This window comes from Varroa destructor, unplaced genomic scaffold (genome assembly GCF_002443255.2).
Source record: "Varroa destructor unplaced genomic scaffold, Vdes_3.0 BEIS01000007.1, whole genome shotgun sequence".
In the NCBI taxonomy this organism is placed as follows: Eukaryota; Metazoa; Arthropoda; class Arachnida; order Mesostigmata; family Varroidae; genus Varroa; species Varroa destructor.
In genome coordinates, this window is record NW_019211460.1 from 28,184,999 (window position 1) to 28,212,735 (window position 27,737).

A 27,737-nucleotide genomic window follows, 5' to 3' on the forward strand; every position below is an offset into this window, starting at 1 on the left:
CAATTTTCCACTTCGAAAACGAAGGAGCTAGATAGCGAAACTCTTCATCTAGATAAACAATTGAATAAACACAAACGCTGGCACTGCAACGTGCCGACAATGGTCCCTTTTTGAGAACTGAGATAATGTTCAATCTTGAGCTGATGCGCGCTGATATCCTCCACTGTCTGAAGAAATAAATGCTTACACTTCTGAGATGAGCACCTGTTCAAACTCTCCACGAAACAATACGATTACTCTATTTGTATGAGCTGTCGTTGTGGAAAGGGGCACGGAAAGACAGCTGACGATTGAGGTATTTTCACACGCGGGTAAAGCAGTAAATAACGTGCTCGGCTTATTTCACTATCGGTGATAGTTAACTCACTCTGCTGATATAGAGACACGGCGCTGATGTCTGACCATATATCTCTGGCAAATTGAATGGGAAATATGCCTTCACATGCTCGGAATAATAAATGTATTATTATATCCATGTGTTATTACTATCGTTATATCTGTCTGATACCGGTGACGCAAGAAATCTAACGATCTAGGAAATGCTTACTTGTCCAAGTATCTAGCCATGTCTAGAGTGATTTACTGAGAATAACCATCTAGATGTAACCCAGTTCGGGCAGGCAAAACTTACAGCTAAGCTATGCATTGATTATGAACAAGCCAACACCCCGTGTTGACTAGCGGAGATCGGGCTAATCTGTTTAACTGCCGTCTTCGTACCTGAGTTTTCTTGGTATGTGTGGATGGCGGATGAAAAACAGGGAGCAGGATACGATAAAGTAAATATTTAATTAAGATCCTGATAGAAATGTTTTAGTGGGAGGCCAGCAGGCACGTTCGATAAGAGATACGCCCAGTAACGTCTGCAATCTAAAGATGATCCTCAAAGATTCAGCAAGAGCCTAGGTGAGCGATACGATCAGCCCTGACTGTTTTGGCAGTCTACAAACGTGGCTCGGGAGGCCGATAGAGGAGATAATCGTTTGAGGCACTGTGCCTATGTGAAAGGTTCGAATCAATAACTGTACCACATACATACCGGCATTTAGATAAGCTTGTCTTATTATGGCCATCGAATGTTCAACTTATATTGTTGAATTTAGCTGAGAAGGCATTATGCAAATTATCAGTGACATAGTCACGCATGCAGGTGACAAAATAATTATCTTGACTATTGGTTTGAAATAAACCGCACTCACTGTATCTTAAATAACGCGCTCCGATTTTTCCCTACCTTTGCAGAACAGAAGTCCTCCTATATCCTGAAATTGTCGCACAATCAAGATACTGATATTTTGCCGTAGTCACACCCCGTCGCAATGCATGTGGAACCTCTTTGGAAAATCTGCATGACTTATTAGCAGCCCGATAAATTGGTAGTCGGACATTGGAATCATAGCCTTGCTTATCCTAGGAAGCTTCATTAGCTGGTATAAGCTAAAACTAGAGTTAATGTTTGTCCTTGAAAATATTGAAAACACAAACGAAAAGACGATACGGATCTAACTTAACGATAATGCATCTTACTGCCTGCGTCAGCGCTACTTCTGCCTGGGGCTCTTATATACGCAGAGCACCAATAATGACATTTACTACAAAACTGGAAATCAACTTCACCGATGTACTGCCGCAGCGGGCTCAGCTGATAAAAATGCTACGTGGCCTATAGTAGAAATCACTCGACAAGACGTTGTCTGATTGGGCTGTATCATCGTTAACCGGATACGTGATCTCGAATACGTCGTGAATTTTCATTTATATGGCATACTATTCGATCGCTTTTGGCTTGTCTCGATTTTTCTCTGCCGTTCAAACGCGTTATGATTCCGGCGACTATGTCAGCGGCACTAGCGATAATATTGACATCACTAGCAAACTGAAATACAATAACAGAGAAAAAAACAAGAGCTGAATAAAACACGATATCCCAACAAATAGGGGCTTATTACACTAAGAAAATGCGCTGGCATAGACGACGATGAATACGGTTGTGCTTGATAGCTGCACGATGTGTATGTCCTGCGAACGTAAGATATCTGTGACCGATTATAAAATAAACCTTTTGTACTATCATTTTAATTTAATTCGCTGCAATTTAATTCGCGGCGCCTCAACGATTTATGGATAGACTGCATAATTTTCTCAGACGCTAAAAATTAGAACTTGGTTTGTAAAGTAGACACGACTAAAAAGTTGTTTACTGTTTCCTTTGGGATACAGATATGTGGAACGAATGTCCTAGGAATCTTTGGCCTGATACTAAACACAACAATAATTGATGTTTCTAATTTTATCGATGCCGGCACGAGACTACGTGGAAGGCGGAGCTATCGCGGGCAACAACTGATGCTGTAATGGACGAGAAACAGTTAAGATTTAAAGAAGGTACAGGGCTCTATGGACAACTCAACATTCAAAAGACCTTCTGAGCATTCAACTGGGAATCGAATGCAAACGGCGCTATTACGTATCCATACCCATTTATAAGGTAATCGCAAGACCACGAACGTCCATGCTGCTAAACAGCGTATTATTCATGCTTAGCTCAGGCTGTACTCAGATCCGAAACTGGCTGTTTTTCTTACCACATACAATAATCACTCATGGATGTTACATAATTTATTTATTCAATCAGTACTTTAGTAGTATTGCATTCGCTGAAGATCGTTGACCACCTATGTAGTTTACCTGCACGCTGTGCTAAATTATCTTTCGTTTAAAACATTGTTTGTCAAGCATATTTTCCCCGAAGTAATCACCCCTCAGTGAATTCGTTATGTCTTATTCAGGTTCGTTGACTAAACAGCGGTGTATGCCGTATGTATTTGAACGGCTGAATGGTACCGGGTATCCGTTCTGGTTTAAACAGGAGGCAGTGTCGTGCCGCGCATCGCACTGCTAATAGCCTTTGAGAGTGTGTTATAAGCAACATTGAAGATCTCTGCTGATGCATGCTTTTCGGCCTGGTCGTGGAGGTTCTTCTTGCGTTCGTCGTTGAGTCCGAGGTCTTCATAATCGAGTTTGAACTTCATCCTGCATTGGATGGACATACAACGAAACAAATCATTTTAGTCAATGTTTGGTTGGCGGTAGGCATGGGTTACGTCAATAGCATGTAGTCCACCCACTCCAAGGAGCAGAAACTATATTATTATCTTATCGAATCATAAATATCGTTGGCGCTACCTAAAATTAACCAAACTTGTTGGAACAAGTCGTAATCAATGACAGCTCCTTTTTAAACTCACTTTTCGATGTAGAACGTCCGAAGAGAGACGGCCCGGTTGGGGAAAGCAGATGCCTCGAAGAGCGCGCTCGTGTCTTTCAGCTGCACCTTAAGGGGTAGCTCCTTGATATTACCTGATAGGGTATGACCTTTCACCGAAAGCTTCCACTCAGCGTACACCGAGTTGATGTCGATACGGCAAGAAAGCTGCTCAACGAGATCAAGAGAAACAACAAAGAAAAGAAAAACGTAGACGGCAACGTTGTCCGTTATCGCTGTCCTATCTCAGATGTACTTGAACTTAAGCCCAGATATAGACAAACACACGCAGACGCCCACAGATGCACGAATATAAAAAGACCAACGCTCAAAAAAAGATTGGATGTGCATAAATAACAAGATGCGATGCTGCGTCTAACCAGGCGTACTAATAGCCGAGGCAATATTCAATGACGGTTGAAATAAGCTTTACGGTAATTTCATTGAACGAATTAGAGGCTCATCAGAGCAAAGTCATCAGGCGAGCTTGACATATACTTACGGTGATATTTCCGCCGATCCATGCTGTTGGCGAGCAATCGCCCGACCGCTTCATGTCGGTTAATCCCCGGACGTACCCATTGGTAAAGTTACCCTTGATATCGCGATTTGTGAGGCCAGTACTCTTTATCTTCTCCAATGTCCAGTCGGGAATCGAAACACCATTGAGATTGTAAGCATGTGCTTCCCCCTTTAATTTCGAGCCGAATAGGTCGTCAACAAAATGGTTTGATTGGGCGATTGTACCAGCGTTAGCTGGAATGAATATATGCAACAAAATGTTGACCGAGCAGTTAGTAAATCAAAGGTAAATATGCGTTCAATGGCCGATACTTAAAGAAGAAAAAACGCAAAAATCTCTTCTTACTAAACGCAAGTCTTGAATGTAGGAGACAGTATTATTATTATCGTATGCTAGTAGTGAATATTACTATGCAACGATCTAGTTCGCCCCGCTAGACATTCCAAATCATCAGTTCTATCAGATTTCTCTCTCCAGGCAATACTTCCGTTTAGTTTTTCCTCATTTCACGGAAATATATCTATGTCGTCTCTTTTTCGTAGACTCATGTTCTGCGCAGGAGGTTCTCAACCTCTTGGTACTCTTCCTTTATTCATTCCTCTAATGCAAAGCACGCTTTACTTTAAATCCTTACTGCCAAAATTTCCAAGACTATGGCTCATTTTCGCTTTCATTACGTGGCAAAAGTGAAGAGTCCTTTTATTTTCAAGTTTGTTCTACAGCTTTATCGATACTTTATTTTACGTTCTGCTTTAGTTGAAAAACACCAGAAATCTCTTAATTGACCATACACCAAACGTCCCATTTTTATTTTCCAGCAAAATCCTCTTGTCGATTGTCAGTAAATCTCTAGCCGAGTTATACTCGTTTGGCCTGCGTCGAAAAGCTAGACACGTCTAAATCCTTCCCCTTGACGCACGTGTATCTACATTCAAACGCTTTTTTTGGATCGAACCTATATTTGCGTTTGGTGTTACAGTTACAGTTGCATATACTCACCATAGAGACAAATATTTTTTTTATATGTATTTTGTTACCAAAATCATCATATGTCGTCCACAGTTGTTTTATGGTTCTGCGAGATTTGGCCTCTCTTCGCACGCTAGTCCTGTTCGTGTATGTCTTTACCACTACATACGAGAAGCGTATGCGACGTCTTTATGCATCGATATTTAGATATTTGTATCCATCCATACACTATACAGGGTTTTTGTTGGATTCTTAGTTTTTTTTTTTTGTTTGCGACAGTATTTCTGTATTTTTGTATTTTTCTTCTAAATATCGATTGATTTCATTTTGCTGTATTTCTATTCGCGTCTCAAATATGCTGTAGTTTATTGATGCGTTCGACTAACAAAGCCATATTGTCGACACGAAGCTTTAATGAAGACCTTTAATTCTAGGTTTTCAGCTTGCTTGAGATGCCTGCCCATACACACACACACCCAATTCGCGCAATATGCAAACGAATTTTGTTTGCGAACGGACGGACAGAGTGGTAGAGTTCCATGCGATTTCCGAGACGGCTGTGGAAACGATTCGTACAATCTGCTTAAAAGAGAATGGATGAAGAGTTCACGGGATCGAACATAAATGCAAGGCTACGTACGCGGTAGTACAAGAATACACCAGGTACTCCATCATTTTAAACGTATCCGACTCACTGGCTGGATGAGGCACTGAGCCGGAAAGCGTGTCACGCATTTCTTTTCGTAATCGTCTTCATGCATGCCTGCTATACATATCATGGTTGTGAGACATTTTACGAATGTGCGCGCACAAGTGTGGCGCCATATTTCGAATTCCGCTTGTTGAATGAAACTTTGTGTTTGAAACAGACAAGTAATATAAACTGGCAAACTTCCACTGAGAACGTTAAGTGCAACATATAGTCTAAAGAATAGTTTCGGAGCGATGCTGCTGTTATTGAAGGTGGCACTGGCCGATGGCGAGGCAGATATTAAACAGCAGATAGGCTGCAGGTGAGAGACATTCAGGTCATGGCGTATAACAACACCTCCGATCGCTGCTCCTTTATGTGCCTACGCACGCTACGAAAGTAAAAGTGACACTTACTCATCCGGTCTACTAGAAACACCTTTGCCTTAGCTGCGCTAGTTATCATTAAACAACATTTATATTAGCCCTTCATTACTATCATGACATTAGTTGATACATTTCTGTATTGCTGTTGGTCAACCTGTACTAGGCGGATTAGATAAAAAGAAAATGTTAATTATATCGCCAATGTATGCGTTTGAAAACTATTCCATACAGCTAGATCTACAGACTTGATAAGTACTAGGCGATATGCCGATTCAATAAAAACCGATCCTGTCTAATATCCACTAAAAAGTTAAGTTAAAAGCTAAAAATATCAGGAAACACAATCGATTCGACATCATCATCTAATATTACCACATATCGTGCTGTAAGCTTCACTAACCTCCAGTATTATAGTTATTGACAATACGACTTCTACATGTCTGCTATTAAACGAACAAAGGTTATGCCTTATCTATTTACCAATATCCTCAGGTTCTTGTAATTTTGCAAGATTTACACAGAATATGTTTAGAACGGAATATGTAAGTTTTGAATTAGTGAATGTGGGACGTCGCGCGATTTCAATAGCATACGGTAAAGATCGGTCCGTGATGCGACCACGATAAAGGAATACAAGACTGGACGATAGGGAGACTCATCCTCTTAACATCATCTATACGAGCTGACATAATAATCATTTTCATCTATGCATTTACAATGCATAGATTGAAACCCCCCTTCGAAACATCAATATAGCGAGACAACAGAAAAAAATGCACACTGTGTAGACATTCTGGCGAAATGTGCCGTGGAAGAGGCAAGCCCTACTGGTTGGCCGTAAATTGAGGACACAACGGAATACGAAACGTCGAAGGTGTGCGCGTTGTAGACGTCCAGGTGGCGCTTATGATGCTAATGTTAACAATTAATATAGTTCCTGATTAGTCATATTCGAGGCATACAAATTAGATGGGATCGCTTTATCGAGATAAGGTTAGCAGGCAAATGACGCAGTTCCTCAATCTGGTTTCCAGGCAGATTAAAATGCTAATGGTGTCATGCTCCAATTAGGTAGTCAAACGGAGCTGCGCACAGCCATCTACAGAGTCTTGCAGTCGCAGGATTTAATGAAGTTTATACGAAACACCTTTACCTTAGCTAAGCGTCAATACACAATAAGGATAGTTTTGACATTTCCAAGTACGACGAACACTTATCCTTTACTGGTCAATTAGTTACAATGTTTTCTTTGCTACAGTTGACTTAAAAACAATCCCCAATAGATACTAAAATGTAAAGCTTTATTTAAAACTTTAGCATATATGAAACACTCGAACATTATTTTTTCAATTTCGGTCTCAGTAAAAAAAATCTACTTTAGAACCTCAATCTAACCCTTTCACTTAATACTTAAGGTACATAGAAAACTATTCAGAAAATATAACGGTACCAACATGATTTTTCGTAGCCAGTGTTTTTATGTGAGTAGAAGGTTTTCCAGTGCTTAAAGTTTATTCTGAACATGAGTTTGAGAGCGTAAGTTGTCAAAATTTCGAGCGCAAACTTCTACTTGTATGGGCTCCATACGTGTGTGTAGACACTTTCTAATTAGTAGCTACTTTTAGACTCGAAGAAGACAACATGAAGAAGAGCGTAAAGCTAACTATAATAGATGCAATTGTAATGGAAAAGAATTGTTACTGTAGGCCAAGAATGTTGCTTACTTTAGTCTACCGCTGCACTCGTTTATCAGATAAACTATAATTGTTTTGTTAAACTAGAGAATATACGTTTCTCTACATCGATACAGTGCAGACAGAATAAGCGCTATATTTAGTAGTAAATGATTTTTAAAAACATTTATTCTGAGCCGTTCTTTTTGACACCTTAAAGTTAATCCCAAAGCAAAGCTGCGCACATACTGAAATGAAAATCAACGATCTAAACGGCCACCTGTGATAAATCTCTCCTATCACCACAGGCAACATACAAGCAAACAAACAAACGATATCACACACTCTATTGATATTTACATGGCATAAATCTATCGAATTTGCTACTCACCAAGCGTGCAAGACCCCAACGCGAAAGCTAAAACGAACCACATTTTTATACGCGTCTTTTCGATCAACTGATGTAGTATAAGTACAACGCTATCGTTTTATAGCACCACACACACAAAGCAGCGATTCCACTCGCTTTTTTCGGGAGAGGGCTCATCCATGCGAGCGGAGGCAGCGTCAGATTCTTTGACAAGGCTCCATACCACAGCCAACTCATGGTATACGCACGGTCTACCACCAGTCACAGGTTGCATTTCTAAACGTTTACATATGTATTCATACATACAAACATATACGTGCACAACTTCTTTCGTAAGACAACTACACAAAGAGAAAGAACACCTAAATCCCCCTTGCAAAATCTCGAGCAAAGATACCGGCAACGATTGGAATTGGATTTTTTTTTGTCTAGAACGAGTGACAGAAACAACATTACAGACGAGTGATTCCGGATCGGAGATCAACGGGGCATCGTCTGTTTAGTTAGTCACTGTCGATGAGCACCCTTCGGAAGAATGACGAGGGTCATTGAGTTTGGCGGCATGCTGAGCCTCAACAAAAAACAATGCTGCAATATTGCTGATATTCGTGTGCGATAAGCGTCACACAAGATAAGTATGAGAAGGCAAGACAATGCCACAACAGTTAAAAGCCAGCAAAAACATCTAAGCTAAACCATGAGAACAACGTCGAGCGAACTGCGGTAAGCCTGTGGTGTTGGTGCAGGAGGAAGCTGAAGTCAGGCTCCACAGTAAAAAAGCGACTGGCACACTGGGCCACACAATGATAAGCATCAAACATATGATCTGGCGTCTTTTATACAGTATGACGATAAAAAGCATATAAAATGTTTTGAGATGTATAGGTTTGTTTATATGATGGCAAAACGACTCAAACAGCGACCGGATACACACACACACACACACACACACAAGGCCCAAAAATCACGTCGTAAGTTCAGTGTAGCTTCGCCACTCTGTCGGCGGCGGTGCAGGATCGTCGGTCGGCGACATACCTCGAATGGGTGACTACGACGACCGCCGAACCGTTGAGTTGTTGAAAAAGTATCACGCGCGTAATAAGATTGCCAGGGAAGTTGCTTCAGAATGATCATGACATTATGGAACAGATATGAGTATGTGGTATGTTATTTAGGCTTTGTCCATTTATTCTTGGTACTGCTCACGATTGCTCGTCGAAAGTCGTGTAGACAGTGGCGCGTTTGATAGAAGCTGCTATCTGCGTCCGGTTGAATGTTCTTTGTTGGCTGATGAATGGAAGGTGCTCAGGGCCCTCGTGGTTAGCTTCTATACGCTCCATTGTTTTCTTTTGGTTATTTTCTTTTTTCTTGCATTGCGTATTAATATTCCATTTTTATTTTGTCTGTTCGGCCAGCATCTTTGTTACAAACTTTGATGCTGTTCACCTATCATGGCCTATAGAATATAGGTAGAGAAATTTAGCCTGCTATTACGTGTTTTCCGCAAGTTGTCGCACCTATTGTGTTGTTGGAATGATTAAACGTAATGACCATTTGTTAGTGCAGCCAGCAACTCTTGCCGCCTGTAAACAACGAGCGCAATGGGCGGCAAGATTTCTATCCCAAAATTAGCTAAAGTAGAGTGAACACCAGCTCTTAGAATAGGAAGACTGCATAGATACGCATGGCTTGATTCTCGTTCCGTGGTCAGGAACTTTAAACTTGGTTTCCCATTCTTACAGTTTTTCTAAAATATATTTGAGACAAGACTATTTTCTGCGACGAGCTATGCAGGTTGGTCACTATACTCTGATTATGTATAAATGCAGTGTTTGTCAAAACAAAGACAACAATCTTCTAATTGATCCTGACGTCTGGGTCATATGTATAGATTTGTCGAACAAAACTTTTGGTTTAAGGATCCGCTTGCCAGTCTGTAGGGTAGATTGCAGCAAGTATATTTGTTCACCCTTGAGCATTATATATGGGGCCGGCTTCAAGGGTGAACATTGCATTTGCCTACGTTATCTAAAACAGTACACCTTACTTATATCCTGCCTCATGTTGTAAGCAGATATGTCACCAGAAACTTACTTTTTCTATGACAGCGTCTATATGAAGTTCATCGTAGTGAAAAAAAGTCGCCGATGCACTGGGTGTGTGCGATTTGTAATTTTCAGACGTTACGCGGCTCAGAAATGCCAAGCGATACCAGACCCCTATACTAATCAGTACACGCTATCAATACGGACACTATAATTCATTGTAGTAATGGCAAAGAGAGCATCTTGAAAATAACAAGTGTGTACGTAAAATCGATCACTGATTTTGTATGTGACAGCCAATGATTCGTTTCGAATGGATGGGAATTTCCGCGTCCAACAGGAACGTCATCTATGCCAAAATGATTTCTACAATGTAATCCACGTTTGACTCCGAACCAGCTATAGCCTAGTGATTAGGTCTTCGATATTGTGATGAAAGCGTCCTAGTTTCGGTCGCTGCAATAGAAAAGCTGTTGATGTCCCGCTCGCTCGAATTAAATTCACACTGTGAGGTTCGCCTTCGCCTTTGCCCTTATAAGTCAATGTGTGATTTCATAATAATTGCGAAAATGTAGAAAATCTCTCTGTCCAAACTCAAAGATGAATGCGTAGATGGATCCGTATATAGATCGCTGACGCTCACGTACAAAGTGGATAGCCAGCGTTTTGGACCTCTGTCAAAGGAGCCGTATGTTATAAAACACTTAGTCATACCTAGCTCCTCGAGGCTGACAGCGATAACATGTCATGGAAGTGGCAAAATGTGTAATGGGATGGTAACAATGTACTTGGTATATAGTAACACGAATAAACGCATAATAACACAAATAGCTCAATAGCAATTGTTGTATTGTATTGCAAAGTTACGCTTGGCCCTACTGTTCCAACATTACGATGCTACACTATCCTTAGGATTGCTTCGACACGTATAATCGCCATGATTATTATCTGATCATGGTAAAAGTCGACCGATCGTATCCCGTGCTGTGAATACCGGAAATTAAAAACCTTTAGCCATGTACATGTTATACATATACATGAATAACTTAAATGATCCCATACAACACCAGAATCGTTATTGATTGTTTCAATGCCACCTAGCGGCCTTTGCTTCATAACTTGGTAGAACACAATATAGTTGGCTAGAAGAAATAAATGGCCGGGCCTATATGTGATGAATGAATGAATGAATGAATTAAATTCGCGTATGTTTCATAGTTTAGAAAATCACGCCCGAAATAACCACTATTCGTATACCTATAGTGGACGAAAATTCTACTGACGACCTTCGTATCAACTCCGTGTGAAAAGCTACGATAGAAATAATAACAATACGAAAATTAGAATATAACTTCATATAATGAGCCTGTCCTAAAGTGCTAATTGGCCTTTCACTAGCTATTTAAAAAGCGGTGAAAATGTTTACGCAGACAGTTTCCAAAATCTTAAACGTAGTTTAAGACTATCGGGAAATATGTCGGGAAGATTATCGGCTTTGACACTTCAAACAAAAACGCACATTTATTATCATTTAAGTTAGGAAGAGACTCATCCACCTCCCAAGATTGACCCCGCCGTAAGAGTGTGGGTCTTACCTATACAAGCGATGTGAACTAGAAATGGGCTATATCTTCCTTAAGAGGCTTTTCACGCGTACAAGCCTAATAAAGATGAATCAGTATTTCCGGGTTCAAAATAGCTTTAGGTCTTGGCAGGGCGGAAATGCTGCATCTGAAAGACTACAATAAATATACAACCAAGGGAATGGAAATAAACCTGAAATCAACGTATCAATATTTACATGAGGTCATTCACCATATGGTTCAGAGAATGTAGAAACTAGGATTAGGGAATATGATTCCTAATGCAAAGACGTAATAAGGTTAGGCCTTGCTCCGAGACGGTTCCTCATCACCATTCTTTCAGCTATTTAACTCCAACAACAGTGAATGGAACAATGGCCCCAAGCCTATTTGAGTTACGAACTTGGGCTGGTAGCAAGAAGACTATATGTTACCCTACGCTTTGATAGGAATAGCATGTCAAAGCAGCATCGTTACTTTATAACTGAGCATTAATGACTGCTGATAAATATAAAAATGTTTTTATTTGAATAGGTATAATGTTAAAGAACGGGTCAAACTAAAAACAGAGGAGTCCATGTTTATTAACTCGATTTTGAACACCTTCATAGTCAAACAAGAAAAATAGTCAAACTATTATATCACGTTAATAAATTCCTTTACTTGGAATAATTTAGAAATAAAGCTACGATATGAATTTACACCGAATGTGCCTAAAATTCTCACATAATAGGTAATCTTAGCTCATCGCCACATAGTAAGTAAGGTATAGTTAACGCGTGCTGTTCTATTTTTGTCTTTAGCACGTAAAAGAAGTACGACGCCTATCCGCTATAATAATGTCATATAAATTGTTACAACCGGTGACATTGATCGCTAGAAATGGGCCGTTGCGAAGCATGCGCCCTCTTATCGTAACTTCCGGAACGGTAAACCATCTCTGATAAACATACTGATGATGACGTAATACGACGTACCGATGATATATAAGATAACAAACGAGAACAATGAAAGTTAGATATGTACAACGGTAAATAGAAACAAAGACGACAAACTAGAGTCTGTCAGCAGCCTCCTTCTGTGATATTTGTATTGTTATTTTGTCATTAAAAGGTGACAAGCAGCCCTGTACTGTTATGGTAATAGCGAAACGTAGATGCAATTCGACCGCTACGGCCAACATAGTAGCTACCACAAAGGGAGTAATTTCGACATCGTAATTATTACTTAGAACGTTTCTACTTTTCTTCAAATGTTTGTTATAGTCCTTCTTGATACCGATATTAAACTTGTAGATGAACCAGTGCGTGTTTCGCTGGTGTCTAACACTGGTCAAAATAACGACAAGTCTTTGACCTATTATTAGAACCTGTGAGATTTCTCGCTCATGCAAATTTTGGCTTCATATTGACAATTTATATTGTCGCTGAGAACTGTTTGTCTGTTATCAATTGATGCGGCTGAAATCAAACGTCCAACTTAGGTAAGGACTCTTCCTCGAGATCTGTTGTCGAACGGCTTGATGCTATCGGCCATGGCTGATCCGTTGTTGTCTACTTTAATTCAATTGTTTTAGATATGGGACGTGAGATTGAGTACAGAAAGCTTATTTTGATCAGAATACACTTAATATCTTCTATGCAATAGGCCGTCGAATTCTCTAAACAGAATTTATTACTGGACGGATGCTAGGCAAACAGCTTGTTAAGGTTAACCCTTTAGTAATAATTGTTGTCCTCGAAATTAGTAAATACTCGATCTGCATTGGTTGGCCACTGCGATTGTCATACTTAGTAACGTTTGATTTTATAAGCACAAATGTAGATTGTGTTTTTGACTTCCTTTCACCTCCTCTGGTTTTCCTTCGACTTTTCTCGATTTCTATAACTCAGAATCCTTCCACGAAGGTGACTTTAATGGTTGAAAATAACCAAATCCTCCAAAGTATAAATCCTTCCCTTCCATTCGTATCAAACGCACGTGCTATAGTTGACTACTCCTATCTCGAGTACTTGTTATACAGGAATAGATAAATTAGCAAAAAAAATGACCGCTTCTCGGATTCTCGATGGTACGCGACTGTGTCGAAAGATATCACTTTATTATCGTTGAGATTCAAAGCTCGTTCGCTGGATGACATCAAATGAAGGAGCAAAGTTTGAGCTTTGCGCAAATACTTCTAACTGTCTCAGCTATAATACATAGTTCTTTATCAGTAAATTTCGCAAAGGTGCCAGTAGCCTTCGTCAATGAGCACGCATTGTCTCCAATGGTGCAATTTGGGCATCGCACATTTCAATCTCAATAGATAATACGAATGTGGGCGCATATTGGTCCAGCTGGGAAAAGTACTTCCTTTATTAAATTCTGTTACTCCCCCAATAACTAACGACACATCGTGTGTATACGAGGCGATATAGACTGTAGAATAGACAAGAACGAAAATATCAAAAGGCTCCTCTTTGGCGGAAAAAAAGCGGGAGAAACCGAACAAGCTGGATATCTCGCCGATGCTCAAGGTCGCCGCTATATCACCGCTCTTTTTTGTTTCACTATGCTTCATGATATTGGTATAAAATAAAAATTAGAAAGCAGGAGGTGGCTGCTTTTTTTTTTTTTTTCGTTGTTTGAATGTACGAATACTATTCTTTCTGTCCGTCACCACCAAAGCTGTGACACCTGCGTATAATATGGCTTACCGGTCAATTAGGTCGGCACGTTTTATATGCGGCTCTTTCTTTTTCAATGTATATATCTGCCTATCCTGAGGCGTCCCGCCGGCATGGCAGGGCAGGGCAGGTAGTCTAGAGCAGTATACCTAAATCAATAGCTGGCAGAATGCATGTTCATAATTGACCTTCAGAGCTCTCTTCCTATTGCCATACGGATGCACAGATGTACGCGGATAGCGTCAATATGGCCATGCGCATTATATTGCAAAGAACAGTAGAGCTCTGGAAACGCGCCCAAGCAGTCAATTGGAGACGCGTCGTAATTTGGTCAGAGTTTTATTTTACTATTTTAGCGTCTGTGGTACAATTTATATTATATGAGAGTTATATATATATAGTACCATACCACCAATAATAATCAGTAAAAGGATAAATAAATATTTTAGGTTCAGATGGCGTTTGTTAACCTGCGCTTTTTTTTTGCGCGCCTAAATACCGCCGTCCTCAATGGTGTTATTACTCTTAAAGCCAACCCAGAATAGTTCTTATTATACTTGTGTATAGCCAATTACTTTTACTGTAATAATTTGCAGTAGCTTTATTAATTTTTTCATAGTTACTTCAAAATTTACTAGTTCGCCGATTTGAGCCTCTCTTAGCGCCGACCCATGCTCGCCTTTTAGGTCTAAAGTAAACTGGTTATCGTAAAAATAATGCAGTTAGCAAAATCGGAACGTTATTGCCTGTATCCCTCCGTAACTATTGGTGAGCAAAAATTATTCTTCGGGGGCTCAGTACTACCCGCTGTCGAATCTAGGAATTGTCAGCCTTTCTGGTGTTTCGATAGACCACACTATACAGCCGCGCATAGATGCTCTACGGGCACTGACGCATCTATCCGCCAAGTGTAGATGGGTGGGTGTAACGCTTTCATGCATCATTGAATATGGTGCACGGAAGCGTAGCGAGACGCTCGCTCTAAACACCATTCTTGACTCATATCGTTCTTTAACTAGATCTCTGAGAAAAACATTGTCTTTAAAAAATTATCACCACTGCACTTTATGCATATAATTCAACGATACTTTGCAGACCTTTGTTTGTCACTGACTTTTTGCGTAAGCGTCGAATAGGAGCGAAATGATAACCAGTAAACAAATAGTTGCTAACATACTGCATTGAAACGACGTAGCAGCTTTAACCGAGTTAGTTTTAACTAGAAAAAGTCATTTGAGGTCTCGTAAAATCGATCTGGCATACATTTGCAGACAAGATATGGGATAATTCGTTGTGTACAGATGGGCAGATTAATAAACTTCAGGAAATTTCGAAATGCACATACTATAAGCACGTCGATATGGTATAAGCATGTGTCTGAGCAGAAAAACCAAAACTTTTTAGTAAAAGTTCATTTCAACTTTCCGTTAATTGACGACGCGTTTCATACGGATTGTATTGGCAGGCGTTTTTATTAATTTTCACCCCTTTGATTGTACGCACGGGTTGTACAGCCAATACTACAAGTGAGACAGATTAGTTACATTGCATATAATTAAACCGGTGGCAGTTTCACATTATTTTGTCTAAGGGCAGAATTGAGGGCATCGAGAAATTTTCCAGTGAGAGCATTAAATATAAGTGGATGGACGCCTTTTTCAACTTCCTCCTTGAATTTCGACTGGCGTTCCTCATTGAAACCAATATCGGGCATTTCGACCAGCGTGCGAAGCCTGAAAACCACAGAGAACCAAGCCCGCTGTGATTAGCATTATATGCTGCATGGTTACCCTTCAAATCCTTCGCCTAATCGCTTGTTCGGGTTTTTCTACTTTTTGTTCCGCTTCACGCCAATTCTTTTTCTTTGATTCTCCTTATTAAAGCAGCTCTACACGTACTGTACCGCGAAATGTCCTTTCAGAAAGCAACGCATTGTACGTAAGGCACAAAATTAATTGCATATTTGAAGCTCGCATATCTATATTGTATTGGTGCCATTTAGTATTTAGGCTACGCACTTGTCAATGTGGAAAGTCTTCACCGCGGGATGCTGGTTCTGCTCTTCCTGGATCTCGAAGTTGACGAAGGTGTCAATAATTTTTACTTTTACCCCAACCTCTTTCACCTGACCGACGATGTTAAATCCCTTCACAAAAGAAGTGTACGTGGCTTCTGTGTTACTTACATCGAGTGGGCAGGTAAGCTACAATAAAACGAACAGTTTACACATCGGATTAGGTGCTAGAAAGATCCTCATTAAGTCGCCGTAAAGATAGGAACCGTGAAGGAGTTGCCTTGAATCGCGCAGAAATAGCTTGCTAACCGTTAACTCGTTAGACTTCAGCTCCCCAACTTCAAACGCTATTGTTCAATGCAGATTATAAGTAATCTAAAGCTTTGCGACTAGTCTGAATACCAGCGCTCCCTGAACTTAATCAAGCCATGGTGCATTTCATAGCTTGTAGACACCGCCAGATGGTGTTTCGAAAAATAAATGAGGGCAAAGTAGGCAAACAATAAGTAAGTAAAAGGTTCAATAGCGCTACGGGACTAATTATTAGAAGTAGTAAAATGTTTAACTATTAAATATTGATAGATGCAGTGGTGTAATCTAATGGTAGAGTTTGAATCGAACACTTACAGTAACTTTATTTTCAACATAAACAGTCGGGTTGCAGCCAGCCTTGCGGCGCAGCATGGTGAGCCCCTTAAGCATGCCATTGGTAAAGTTCGCTTTGATGTCTCGGTGTGTCGGGAGAATACCAAGTTCCAACTCTTTCTTGATTTTAAATTTAAAATCATCTAAGGGTACTCCGTCAAGCTGAAAGCGATAAGCCTCTTGCCGCAATCGTTGACCAAGTAACTCGTCTATGAAGCGATTTGCATCCTCCTGGGTGCTTGCGAAGGCTGGAATGATTCGAACGGCCATACAAGAAAATTACGAGTATATCATCACCGTTTACTCATTCCGCACTCGTATATTTAGCCTTGATCAGCACAAATGTGTGTATCGTATATACCGACGGTTTGATTGCAACAAGAAGATAATTTTACAATATCAATTATAGACGTAATTTTTTCAGAGAGTACTCACCCGAATGGGCCAGCAACGTTACAAGAATCACTCGTGCTTGTGTGAAGTGCTTCATGGCTTGAATGATTCTGGTCGAAGTGATGCTGTAACGAGTAGCTTAGATACCATTTTACTAGCTAGCGGGTGCCGCTCGTTTGCCAGTGATGCCGCGAGGGTCGCAGGCTCTCCCCTTGCCGGAGTAAGCGCAATACTCATGCAAGGAGGTGCCTTGAATGGAAGACGTGGCATTGTGAAAAAGAATAGCGTTCACTTAACCGAAACACAAACAGTAAAATCTCCGTGACATTCATCTCAATGTAATAAAGATCGGGATCGCCATTTTGGAATTAATGTATTGTTGCGTCATGCCGTGGTGAGTATGGAAGGTATACATTGTAGCAGGATACTGCGGGACCAATAAACACGTAGTCTTTCACCCCGTTCTCAAGTTCGACAGGGATCCAGCAGACCTGGCATTGCTCTCGTGGGGGTACATATATGTATTAGTGGTTCTCCTTTGCATCCATTCCTTGAAGTAACTTGCCAACATTTATAAGGTTGTCCATCTCAAGCAAAGCTTTGCTGACTGTAACATGTTACATGCGGTTAAAATGACATTATGAGATTAGCTTTCAAAGTACGAGTTTTCAGGACTTACAGGTAAACGGCCCTTTTTTCAACTTAGTTTTTGTATCTTACCTGATGCTATCACAAGTCCGTGTCAACATATCAAGTTCTGATCGCGACAAAAGAGAGCAAGAACAAAGGTAACCGAACCTATTATTGAACATACTGCCACTGGGCCAATACGTTTTGACGACCTAATAAACCCACCAATTCTAGTAACTGTTATGTCTCTATTAGAATTCTGCTTGATGCAGCGCCTGTGATGCAAAACTTGTAACATTGTATTTTTTAAATTAAATTGGATAGGTAATCGATCGTTCTTCGTGTCTCATCTCAGTACATATCTTCGCAAAAATCTCGTTTAAATATGCATAAGAATCAAGTATGATTTGAGAGTTGTGTGATGAATCTCGGGACGGATGTGATAGTTTATTGTACCGTAGAAGACTATATATGGACAATGTGACATCGGTATGTACACGGCTACCTCCTTGTAAACGATGCAAATTCGAAGTTCTAAGCCTTCAGATATATAATATAAAAGCTTTATTAATTCCAGATCCAATAAGTGGAGTAGGTTCGTTGCTGTGACCTTCTTACCAGCTGGTTTCGCTGCCAACTTCCCTGTCCACTTCTATTCCCCACAACATCACATCTGTTATCCGTGTTGTCCTCCTACGTCCTCCTTCGCTTACAGGCTGTGAAATAATAAAGCTGCAAAACTCCATTTGGCGGTCGTAGTTACTTTTTATCTAGCCTTAAAATTCAAGTACGCCTATGTATGATGATTATGATTATATTTTAGTCTAATTAGTGTTCGAGTTTCCTCGCTTTTGTTATCAATATGTACGATCGCATAAAATAATAATGAACTTTATTTGGTGCAGAGGTACTGCGTCCGTGACAAGGAGAAACGGATAGTAAATGATAATTAAACAGCTAACCAGAATAAAGTGAATCCAATGGTGGGAAACTTGTTGTTTCCGGAACCGTAACTAGGTAAAACCTATTGTGTATTTAGCATAACCACATTTACAAAACAAGAACCTCGTTTTTTATTGAGGTTTGGTGGCACTTAATCGGTACATTAGCGGAAATGTCGGAATGAATGCTGTTTTGACCGACATCTTTTATAATCTATGAAAGTTGTTTTCGTCCTGAAGCAGACTACTAATCTCTTGTCGATTTTCGGCACGGGCTAGCCAATTGACCATAGCAGTTTTCATATACATCATATTGCAGTTTAAGGTTCCAAGAGGTATGGAAAACCTTTGTTCTACGATAGATTTTCCCTCATTTGTTCGATGTCTTTGGTGGACGTGTCTATCGAAAGGGTTTTTACAGTGTTGGGATATTGGACTGAAAGTAGGGCCTAAAAGACATCAGACAATCATTTGCCAAGGGGGGGGGACAATCCGTATCGACAACAATGTTAAAACAGCATTATCTTGAAGATGTACGTTCTGATCTATTTTAGATAATAAAGAAACCTATAAGTGGGTATCATTGGCGAAAGATGGGTAGCTAGCTACGATCATAGATATCATTCTATGTCCAGGATTATGATTACTAGTCCGCATGTTTTGCGCAAAAACACTCCATGTTTTGAGTTTTACGTATGGTATTGCTGTTCAGACAGCTGGATCCCCACATGAAATGAACCGTGTGTCTATGGACGAGTTCGAGCCTAGACTAAAGCTTCTTTTTTTCCAATCTTAATCTATTTCATAAGAAATCAGTAGTTACTTCACATTTATCTTATGCACTCAGTCTCTGTTTTAACGACCCAATAAAGAAGACCTATGTGTAGCACACCTTCTATACTCAGCTTGTATTGATACAGAGCGAACATGGGTAATAATAGATCTTTGAACACCTGCCAAATAAATGTACGGTCCGCATGGATTCAGGAAACATTTTTGAGCATATAGCACTAAGTGAAAGTGGGGCATCATCATGCGCTCACTGGACATCGACTCTGAGAACTCTAAACTTTAAGCGCAATTTACGACGGATAAACGTATTGTGCGAAAGGTATTAATCGCTTACAAAAGTCGTCTTTACTGTGCTTTTTCTTTTTTTCTTTTACATCAGAAGTTTTCATTGAAGAATCGTACATTTCTTTGAAGTACCTAATCTGCACCACGGAGCCGAGCTGCAAAGCTGTCTATCAATAGCAGAACCATTTCAATGTAAATAAATAAACGTAAATGGATATTGGTTGGGAAAGTGCGTCGTTTCGAATACTGGTTAGATAGGTACGCAACGTGACCCGAATGGCAACATATTATTAGGGCCTAAGCGAGATCATCGAAACGTTCGTACTCATATGTCAAACTATATGATATTCTGACAAAGTATCGAAGAGATTGGCACCAGCTATTGAACTGTTTTTTTTTTTACCATGAAGCGGTGGAGTTTACCCGGAAAATAATCTGTAGATATTGTGCGACTATTTTATAGTGGCAAAATTTGCTTCATAACAGTTATCGGCCTTGGGATATACTGAAAGTGCACATTATACAAACAGCTGTAACCTCATGTATGGTTTGAAATAAAGTAAGTAAAACTATCAGACCAGACTAGCGTTAAGGGATGTTTCTGGAAGCGCCAGCTGGACAAGATGAATCCTGACGGCAAGGAAAATGCGATAGCGCATATTGATGAGGTAGGTTAATATAAATATTTAGTATGCAATTGTCGTATGGCGCTTTTCGTACTAGATAAGAAAAAAAACAAGCATAAAATGAATGCGACCACATGCATAGCAAAAATATGTTTGTTGTTATTAATCACCCACTGTTTCCCTTGGATCCAATAGTCACTTGGAACAAGGTTGCGTACACCTGTGCATGGTGTCCGTCATGTAGAAACCAATCAATACTAGAACTTGATAGACAAGTATAGGCGGCATCTATATGATATATGTCCTCTTATCCACACCAGCTGCTAGCCGACTGATTCACAATGAAATTTTACTAAGATAGTACTGTATTTAATTCTTCCTGTCGCTTATTTAGGTGGATAGTGCACTCAGAATGCTTCGGTGTATGATCGACTGCGGCACGGTCGAAACTACTTTATGTAACCCCAAGCTTGCTCCTTTTATGGGTATCATCAGGAATCACCCTGAACTTGTCGCCCTAACGAAGAAAAATAGAGTGCGTTTGACACTATTCGATAGAACCCCTAATAAGGTATCAAAAGTAAGGTATACGATTTTTGCAAATTTGGCCGATTCCATTTTTCGTTATGAGAAACATTGGGGTTCGGTGGTGTTGTTAGTGAACAACAAGGGGTATCCAGTTATCCTCGTCCTAAGTTACTATTTAACAAAGTTAGCGCAACATTGCGTTCTTTTCACAGTAAAACCACAGCTCACTTAGTATCTAAAGATGAGTCTTCTCAGAGTACCTGCTTGATTTATTATTCTCAAGGCAAAGTAGAGGGCTCTGCTCAATGTAACCATTAAAATTTTTAAAGTCATCGGGCTTTTAGCCAAAGTACATTTAGTCGGGTCAATAAATTTTAAACGATAACCCATGTTTTTTGCATCCTTCGTATCAGCCGCTATAATGGTTTCGTTCTAGTACAAACTTTGCCATCTCATGTAACAAATTTTAATTGAAAACAAATTGTCAAAAAGGAGCCGGCAACTGGCATTTCCTAGCATCAGCAACTTCTATAAAAATAGATTATAAATGTAAGTACCATTTTGTGACCGAAGTAGCCTAATTTGCGACTACTAATATCTATGTATATATTTTGCTTCAACCTTTGAGGAGATTTTTTCGCATTCTGTGAGAGAAGAATTCAGGAAAGATAAGGAACGTAAAGTCGACATTTTGAGATAGTCCGCTTCAGGGATAATACCCAACTGAGATAATGAATGTATATCAAATTAGAAGTTATAGTTTACAAACTTAGCTTGAAAATAGTCATCATGCCAGTTACGGAACATATAATGTAGAACAGGCCTTTGTATCGTGCATCTGATAGGCTTAACAACCTTGAATTAATTTATACTGTATTCTTTGTAGATGGGTTCGAACTATGTAAATTAAAATAAACCTATACACGTTTCCAAAATGTTTATCTGGATACAGAATCCTTGGCCAGGCCTGAGATGTTTTTAGGTGACTTGAGGGTAAAAAGCGCAAAAATGAGTAGTGTTTACTTGAACAATTATACTATGTACAATACGCTTCTTTTACTATTTACTACGGGTTATTGAAGGCTGTATATAGCATATGCTAAAAAACTAACAACAGCGCATTGTATTATTGCAGGTCACTCAGCTACGACAGACAAAAAACAGAAAAATCTCACAAAAACAGACATCGTCATTAGAACGCCCTTATATAGTAAGTGAAATTTGGCTAAGGAAAGCAAGTTGGCATCTAGTCACTGCTTTATTTAATAAAACGCAATAATTTCCTCAGACTTTGCGAAATAATCTCGCCGCATACTGTCATAAGCTGGAGGTCCATATAAATCTTTTACATCGAGATACAGACTTACGGCGCGGTGGATTTCGTTTATGGGAGTAGGCTTATTATGACAGTGCCGTCTCTAACAGGTTGGCCTGAAGAATGATGTTTTGAGTACCACATAGCTTGGGGACACATCGTGTATTGTTTATACTGATGTGATTTCTAACCGAAATACGACTTTTTCTAAAACACATATTGTATTTTCGGTAGAATATGGTAGCAACGCTAACGAAGATTAAAGAAATGGCTGCGCTCACCTGGACGTTTACTTACCCAGTTCCACGTGAGATCTTTAGCTCGTTTCTTGCCACTTTTGAAGTTGCGAAAAAACTACCTGCCGCTATTGGACTGGGAAGCAAGTAAGTTAAAGTCACATGTATCGAGTGAGATCTATCATCGTATCCATCATACTAATAATATCCGTTTTTATATAGAGCATATATGAGTTGCTTGTCACAAAGAGAGTATTTTCTTCTCTACTAGTACACTATAGTACCTGCACTAATAACGGAATTGAATATCTTTTTTACTACTTATTGCAGAAAAGGAATAAAAAGGTTTGACGAGTTACGACAAATGCGCCCGCAAATCTAAAAACCAGTCTTCACCTCTAGACTTTTTCGTTATTACCGCATTCACTTAAGTTCGATCTTCCTTAAGCCACAATTTGGTCGTACGTTCCAATGTTCTTAATATGATTATGCTCTGTCCACAGGTATGAACAAAGTATTTGCTGTCTCATTGAGGACTTTGAGGTAACGCCAGCGTGGGTGCGACACAAGTGCCCGGCGCTACGCTTTCTAGAGCCGTCTTCAACGGGTAGCCTTTGTCCAAAGGATTTTTTCTATGATTTCATCGGACTAATGGACGCTAATGGTGTTGACGCAAACCTGGTATTTATATATGCCATTATTTTTGTTTGGAACAGTACTGCTAGTAACAAGGGCAATTCATTTTGTGCGCCGTTCTTTGCCTCTAATAATATTGAGGAATTCTGGCTCTAGCTCACAATAGAAAAGGCAATAAGCTAAGATCACTCGTTAAGTATGCAAGTGCGTAAAAGCGGATTCGTTTGTTCGCTGCTGACATGAGTCGAATTAAGCATCTAAACACTAATCCGAAGCTAACATTTCTCTGATGTCCTACCGATATCCCTATTATATCAAACTCTTATAAAATTCGATTGTGGCATTCAGGACAAGACCGCATTTAGATACGAGAGTTTCCCTCTTCAGAATATAGACGTGTGTCTATCGTAAAGGTCGTAAGCAATTTATTCAGTAATAAAATGCTGTACATAAATCCCCTCACACAAATAAAGTTCAACCATAAAAAAGTTTTGCCTAAATACTTATATGAATAGCGAAAAATCTACCCGCCTATAGATTATTATCCATTTCTACCTAACTAGTACTTCACTGCGTTCAATTTTACGTACAGGTATTGGCGACCTCGAAGACAAGCAACGAGGGAAAACTGAAGGCATTTGACAACCTCGAAAGCATTCGAGAATACTTAGTCCACTACCTTCCCAACGAAGTGGCTATTGTGAATGGGCGTATGATAGCCATTTGTCCTAGCGATGATACAAGTATTGTCCACAATATACTTCAAACCCTTGAATATATCAGTGTCTTGTAGTAAACTATTCTATATGCTAAATCACATACTGCTCCATTAAGTTTTTTTTTGCATTTCTGAGGACACAACATAGAAAAAGCCAAGCAAAACATCCGAGAATAAGTCGATGAAAGACATTTTAGGTATGCCAAAGTCGCAGTACCCATCGAAAAGCTTCACTAAGTCACAATGCGGTCGTATAATCGATCATACTGACTAAGTTGACCAGCTGGGCACAACAGAGGTATAATCCCTACCTTATGCATTCGCATGCCCTACTCTCGTGCCTTCCAACTTAGACAGTATCGTTAATTGTACAGTTGAACCAAATTTATAATTTTAAATGATCTGGCTAATTTTCTTTTTAAATGGTACAACATCTTCTCACATTTTCAAGGCATTCTCTCTCCTTCCTAGTTTAATAACGAATTTTTATAATACACGTACCAAATGACTGCAGACCTTCCCGAGACAGACATATATTGGGTGGTCGAATTTTTTTTGCAATAGTATAGAAATACCTTGTGGAGTCTTACTCTGCTTTACCCGCGTTTTCAACGAGTGCAGACGAGGTTTCTGCTAAATCTGAGAATTAATCAGCTAATTTTTTGCTAATTTTTTGTGTGAACTAGGCTACGAGAATGATATCAGTAACAGTCATAGTGTCTCTGAGACAACAAAACCTACCTCGTCAGTTAACGATTCCGTTCAGGAAAAAAAACAGTCTTGGCGGTGGGAGCCATCAAGTCCGTTGGAACTACTAAATTTCTTCGGCTTGCGTATGTGGGCCTTTGAGACGTGGCCTGAAAGTCGAGAATTCGGTGTGGCAACAAATCCAGGAATTCCTCTTGATGAACTTGTAAAACAAATGCACAACGTTTTAGAGAAGTCCAACAATTGGCAAATAGAAGGAAGACGAATCCTTGAAAAGTACGTTATTTATCTATCAATAGCTCTCCATAACCGCATTTGAATATTTTGATATTATCACAAGAAGGATGAGCTGCCTATATAGAGATAGATTATATGATTCATATAAAAAGTTTAGACTACAGTGATATCGAAGACTTAAGCAGGATCTATTATTCTAATCGACAGTAAGGAACTGAATGTGGTCACGTAAATCGTGTAGATTTTGCTGAACAATACGCTTACTAAGCATTACACTGTCTTCATAAACCTCGCCAACCGTCGCATCATCTATGAAACCTAAAGAAATTTTCTACAACTGACGTACTTAAAGTCAATCTTGTTTAATAGAATTATTCGGCAGATACGCTGTATCTAGCATGTATAAACAGATCCAGAACTTTATTTTTTTAATTCTAGGCTGGCTGCCTGGGTTGTACCATACTATATTGGCAATAGCTTTAGTTTGCAATAAGCTCTACATACTTGAAGAAATGTAACACTTCTTACAACCTTAAGCTCTTATACGCCTAAATATAAATGAGCTATTCCAGCCATAACAGAAATCCGCTGAACGAATTTTCAGTTGATTTATTTATTGGGTCCGATCCGAAAGTTCTGTCGATGCATTTATATTCATCTGATTTATTCTATTCTATGATTTGTTCTATATAATGTACATATCTTACGTCCTTACTTAAGGACGTAATGAAAAAAGTTGAGCTTGTCCTTTTATTTTAGAGCTTTTCTTTTTTAAAAACAGACACAGTTTTTGTTTTGTCAGTTCTACTCGGACTACTTTTTCTTTTCTATTAGCTTTCCTTCATAGTCCGTTGTTTTTCAATGTAGAAGTCTCCAGTTGACTTGTTTGATGACATCTGAGAGTAATAGAGATGATTTTGACTGATATATGGATATTATCGCTCATATTGTTTTAACAGTTATGAAGGATTTCATCTGCAAGAAGGTCGTCTATTTGCCGTGAGTCCAGAAAGTATTCTCTACCCATCGAACAAGCTACATTTGTTAGTTTACATTGAAGATATCTGTAAAAAATTACGCTCAATGGTCAATCTTCCTACAAAAGTTTACAGAAGTTTATACGAGGTAAGATCATTTCCACCTTCATTAGTATCATTGAAAACTTGAAGGATATTTTCACCGCCAGTGTATATTACTAACCACTGACTCGACAATCCCTAAAAGTAATCTGTGCAATTGTGTAGCTTTTTTTTTTTGCACAAATCATGTTCAGTTAGATAAGTTATAATTTTTATACACGATGTAATTAATAATGGTGAAGCTCGAAGGTTATTGTACATTGATTCTCACAGGTCGAGGACTGCTCCTTGGATTCGCCGTTACGATATTTGTCTAAGACGCTCTCAACGTGCCGTTCTCCCGAACCAGTTAAGCTCAATGCGGCTCGTGTACCTCTGTCCGATCTCAACAAGCTCATCTTAGCTTTGCCACAAACGGACCAGCAGAAGCTTGCTGGAATTTTCCCAGGGGATACCCTTCTTCGACATCTTCCTCTGCTGTCAGTGTTGACCGCCTACCCAATCCTGACAACCGCTGATGAGTGGCTCCTTACGTAGGATCACTTGGCGCAAACTCATCAATTCAAATGATTTTCTTAGCTCTCTATTTTAGTTAGTTTAGATCTCTCAGTTTAGATATTGTATACTGCTATAGTGCAAAGCAATATGGTAGCGTACGTGGGAAGACGTCACGCTACAGTGTTTCGTCATCGTTGGTCACGAAATATGTCGATTTAGCCTTTTCTGTCGGTTTTCATGTATGGAATAGCCATGCAGTGTCCTTGTATCCCAAATACGTAGACATACTGGCACACTGGTTGATTTTAACGCATTGCTGTGCATGAGTAGCCTATGACTGATAGAAGTAACGAAGGGTATCAAACTTACAAATCAGAACGCGATATGTAGGTCAATAATATACGTCATCTGAATAAGACAATTTCGTGATTGACTATGCAAACTGATCCAGTCTCAGAGAACTTTTATGGAACTATCATTATAACGCATTTTAATCAAATACCTCAGTATGTTATCATAGTAAAACTATACTGATCTATATATTACCAGTTGTCACACTGTATAGATATATATGTATACATATAATAATAATGTATATATATATATATATATAGGTTACTCTATGTACAATATCAGCTGATGACCGCTGTTAGCTAATACTCAATGTTCTAGTCAGGAGACAAATACATTCTGAAATGAATGCAAATTGCTGAGGTAAACATATGAACGCCTAGAACTTCCACTGTTAATACGTTGTTTAAGAACAATTCGATTCGTCCGCACGCTTTCTGTTGTTGAGTTGTACAAATGAAGGAACCCAGCACGCTGGATCAGCTTGTGCGTTGGCGTCCTCAGTGATCACAACGCCTGCTTAGGGATCGCTCGTTATTTATAAAACCGATCTTTACACGAACGTTATAAATAAACATGCATGATACAGCAGTGGGTGATATTTTTTTCTCTGGTAGTAATAGTCTATCTATTAATCTATACGGTACACGTTCCCAGCACGTGCAGTAACCTAAAGTTTCCGATACTGAAAATTGGCAGACCGTTAGGCCTTTCGTCGATTATTTCGCTAGTGCATGGCTAACTTTATCTTTTCCTTCGACGAGCCCGTTCCAGTTTGGCCAGGTTGCCTTTAACGGCAGTATTTGACGGGTCATATTGTAGCGCCCGGTGATACTCCCTATACGCATCCTCCGTTCGTCCCCATCTATGATAGAGAACGCCTGTAGAGCAAGATATAAGAGATTTGACCCTTTAGAAGGACGTTGAGTAG

At 39.5% G+C, this 27,737-nt stretch overlaps 4 protein-coding genes and 1 long non-coding RNA gene across 21 annotated transcripts in view; 2 read left to right on the plus strand and 3 right to left on the minus strand.

Moving 5' to 3' along the window:
• The window catches only part of LOC111253822 (uncharacterized), a 33,222-nt gene extending 14,621 nt beyond the window's left edge, over positions 1-18,601 (plus strand). For 4 of the 9 annotated variants that reach the window (XR_015316891.1, XR_015316892.1, XR_015316884.1 and 1 more), the window contains 2 exons: positions 807-1,008; positions 1,243-18,601. This is a non-coding gene — a long non-coding RNA (uncharacterized LOC111253822). The remainder of the gene's footprint in view (positions 1-806; positions 1,009-1,242) is intronic. The other 5 variants (XR_015316893.1, XR_015316885.1, XR_002674827.2 and 2 more) reach the window with 3 other exon arrangements.
• On the minus strand, positions 2,609-8,058 carry LOC111253821 (salivary anticoagulant protein P23-like). Its single transcript, XM_022813890.2, has 4 exons — positions 7,899-8,058; positions 3,768-4,021; positions 3,249-3,433; positions 2,609-3,033 (listed from the first exon to the last, which is right to left on the minus strand). Exons 1-4 carry the CDS (start codon positions 7,939-7,941, stop codon positions 2,862-2,864), a joined length of 654 nt encoding a protein of 217 aa, XP_022669625.1. The 5' UTR covers positions 7,942-8,058; the 3' UTR covers positions 2,609-2,861.
• On the minus strand, positions 15,617-17,428 carry LOC111253709 (salivary anticoagulant protein P23-like). Its single transcript, XM_022813512.2, has 4 exons — positions 17,269-17,428; positions 16,816-17,081; positions 16,193-16,377; positions 15,617-15,907 (listed from the first exon to the last, which is right to left on the minus strand). Exons 1-4 carry the CDS (start codon positions 17,321-17,323, stop codon positions 15,730-15,732), a joined length of 684 nt encoding a protein of 227 aa, XP_022669247.1. The 5' UTR covers positions 17,324-17,428; the 3' UTR covers positions 15,617-15,729.
• LOC111253707 (uncharacterized) lies at positions 17,512-27,397 on the plus strand. Of its 7 annotated transcripts, none has more exons than XM_086974694.1 (10): positions 17,512-17,620; positions 18,434-20,542; positions 20,895-21,080; positions 22,164-22,238; positions 22,578-22,726; positions 23,083-23,260; positions 23,808-23,958; positions 24,620-24,917; positions 25,838-26,003; positions 26,231-27,397. In XM_086974694.1, the coding sequence occupies exons 2-10, from the start codon at positions 20,498-20,500 to the stop codon at positions 26,492-26,494; spliced, it is 1,512 nt and encodes a 503-aa protein (XP_086830820.1). In that variant the 5' UTR covers positions 17,512-17,620; positions 18,434-20,497; the 3' UTR covers positions 26,495-27,397. The 7 variants fall into 7 exon arrangements, with proteins under 7 accessions (XP_086830820.1, XP_086830819.1, XP_086830818.1 ...); XM_086974693.1 differs by having other exon boundaries at positions 17,518-17,620; positions 18,181-20,542; XM_086974692.1 differs by lacking the exon at positions 17,512-17,620 and adding an exon at positions 17,874-18,014.
• Positions 25,262-27,737, minus strand: part of LOC111253706 (protein O-mannosyl-transferase Tmtc4-like) — a 46,652-nt gene continuing 44,176 nt past the window's right edge. For all 3 annotated transcript variants that reach the window (XM_086974683.1, XM_022813506.2, XM_022813505.2), the window contains exon 14: positions 25,262-27,687. In XM_086974683.1, the coding sequence (XP_086830809.1) occupies positions 27,551-27,687 (137 nt within the window). In that variant the 3' untranslated portion in view covers positions 25,262-27,550. The remainder of the gene's footprint in view (positions 27,688-27,737) is intronic.

What these genes read in the sequence shown, in the direction of transcription:
- LOC111253707 (XM_086974694.1), top strand. Translation starts at nt 20,498, where the DNA reads ATGAATCCTGACGGCAAGGAAAATGCGATAGCGCATATTGATGAG. An exon ending in CCCCTAATAAGGTATCAAAA is followed by an intron (nt 21,081 to 22,163) that starts GTAAGGTATACG and finishes GTATTATTGCAG; the next exon opens with GTCACTCAGCTACGACAGAC. An exon ending in GCTATTGGACTGGGAAGCAA is followed by an intron (nt 22,727 to 23,082) that starts GTAAGTTAAAGT and finishes CTCTGTCCACAG; the next exon opens with GTATGAACAAAGTATTTGCT.
- LOC111253821 (XM_022813890.2), bottom strand. Translation starts at nt 7,941, where the DNA reads ATGTGGTTCGTTTTAGCTTTCGCGTTGGGGTCTTGCACGCTTG. An exon ending in GTTGGGGTCTTGCACGCTTG is followed by an intron (nt 4,022 to 7,898) that starts GTGAGTAGCAAA and finishes TATTCATTCCAG; the next exon opens with CTAACGCTGGTACAATCGCC. An exon ending in GGATCGGCGGAAATATCACC is followed by an intron (nt 3,434 to 3,767) that starts GTAAGTATATGT and finishes CTCGTTGAGCAG; the next exon opens with CTTTCTTGCCGTATCGACAT.
- LOC111253709 (XM_022813512.2), bottom strand. Translation starts at nt 17,323, where the DNA reads ATGAAGCACTTCACACAAGCACGAGTGATTCTTGTAACGTTGCTGGCC. An exon ending in ATGTTGAAAATAAAGTTACT is followed by an intron (nt 16,378 to 16,815) that starts GTAAGTGTTCGA and finishes GTTTTATTGTAG; the next exon opens with CTTACCTGCCCACTCGATGT. An exon ending in AAGACTTTCCACATTGACAA is followed by an intron (nt 15,908 to 16,192) that starts GTGCGTAGCCTA and finishes TGTGGTTTTCAG; the next exon opens with GCTTCGCACGCTGGTCGAAA.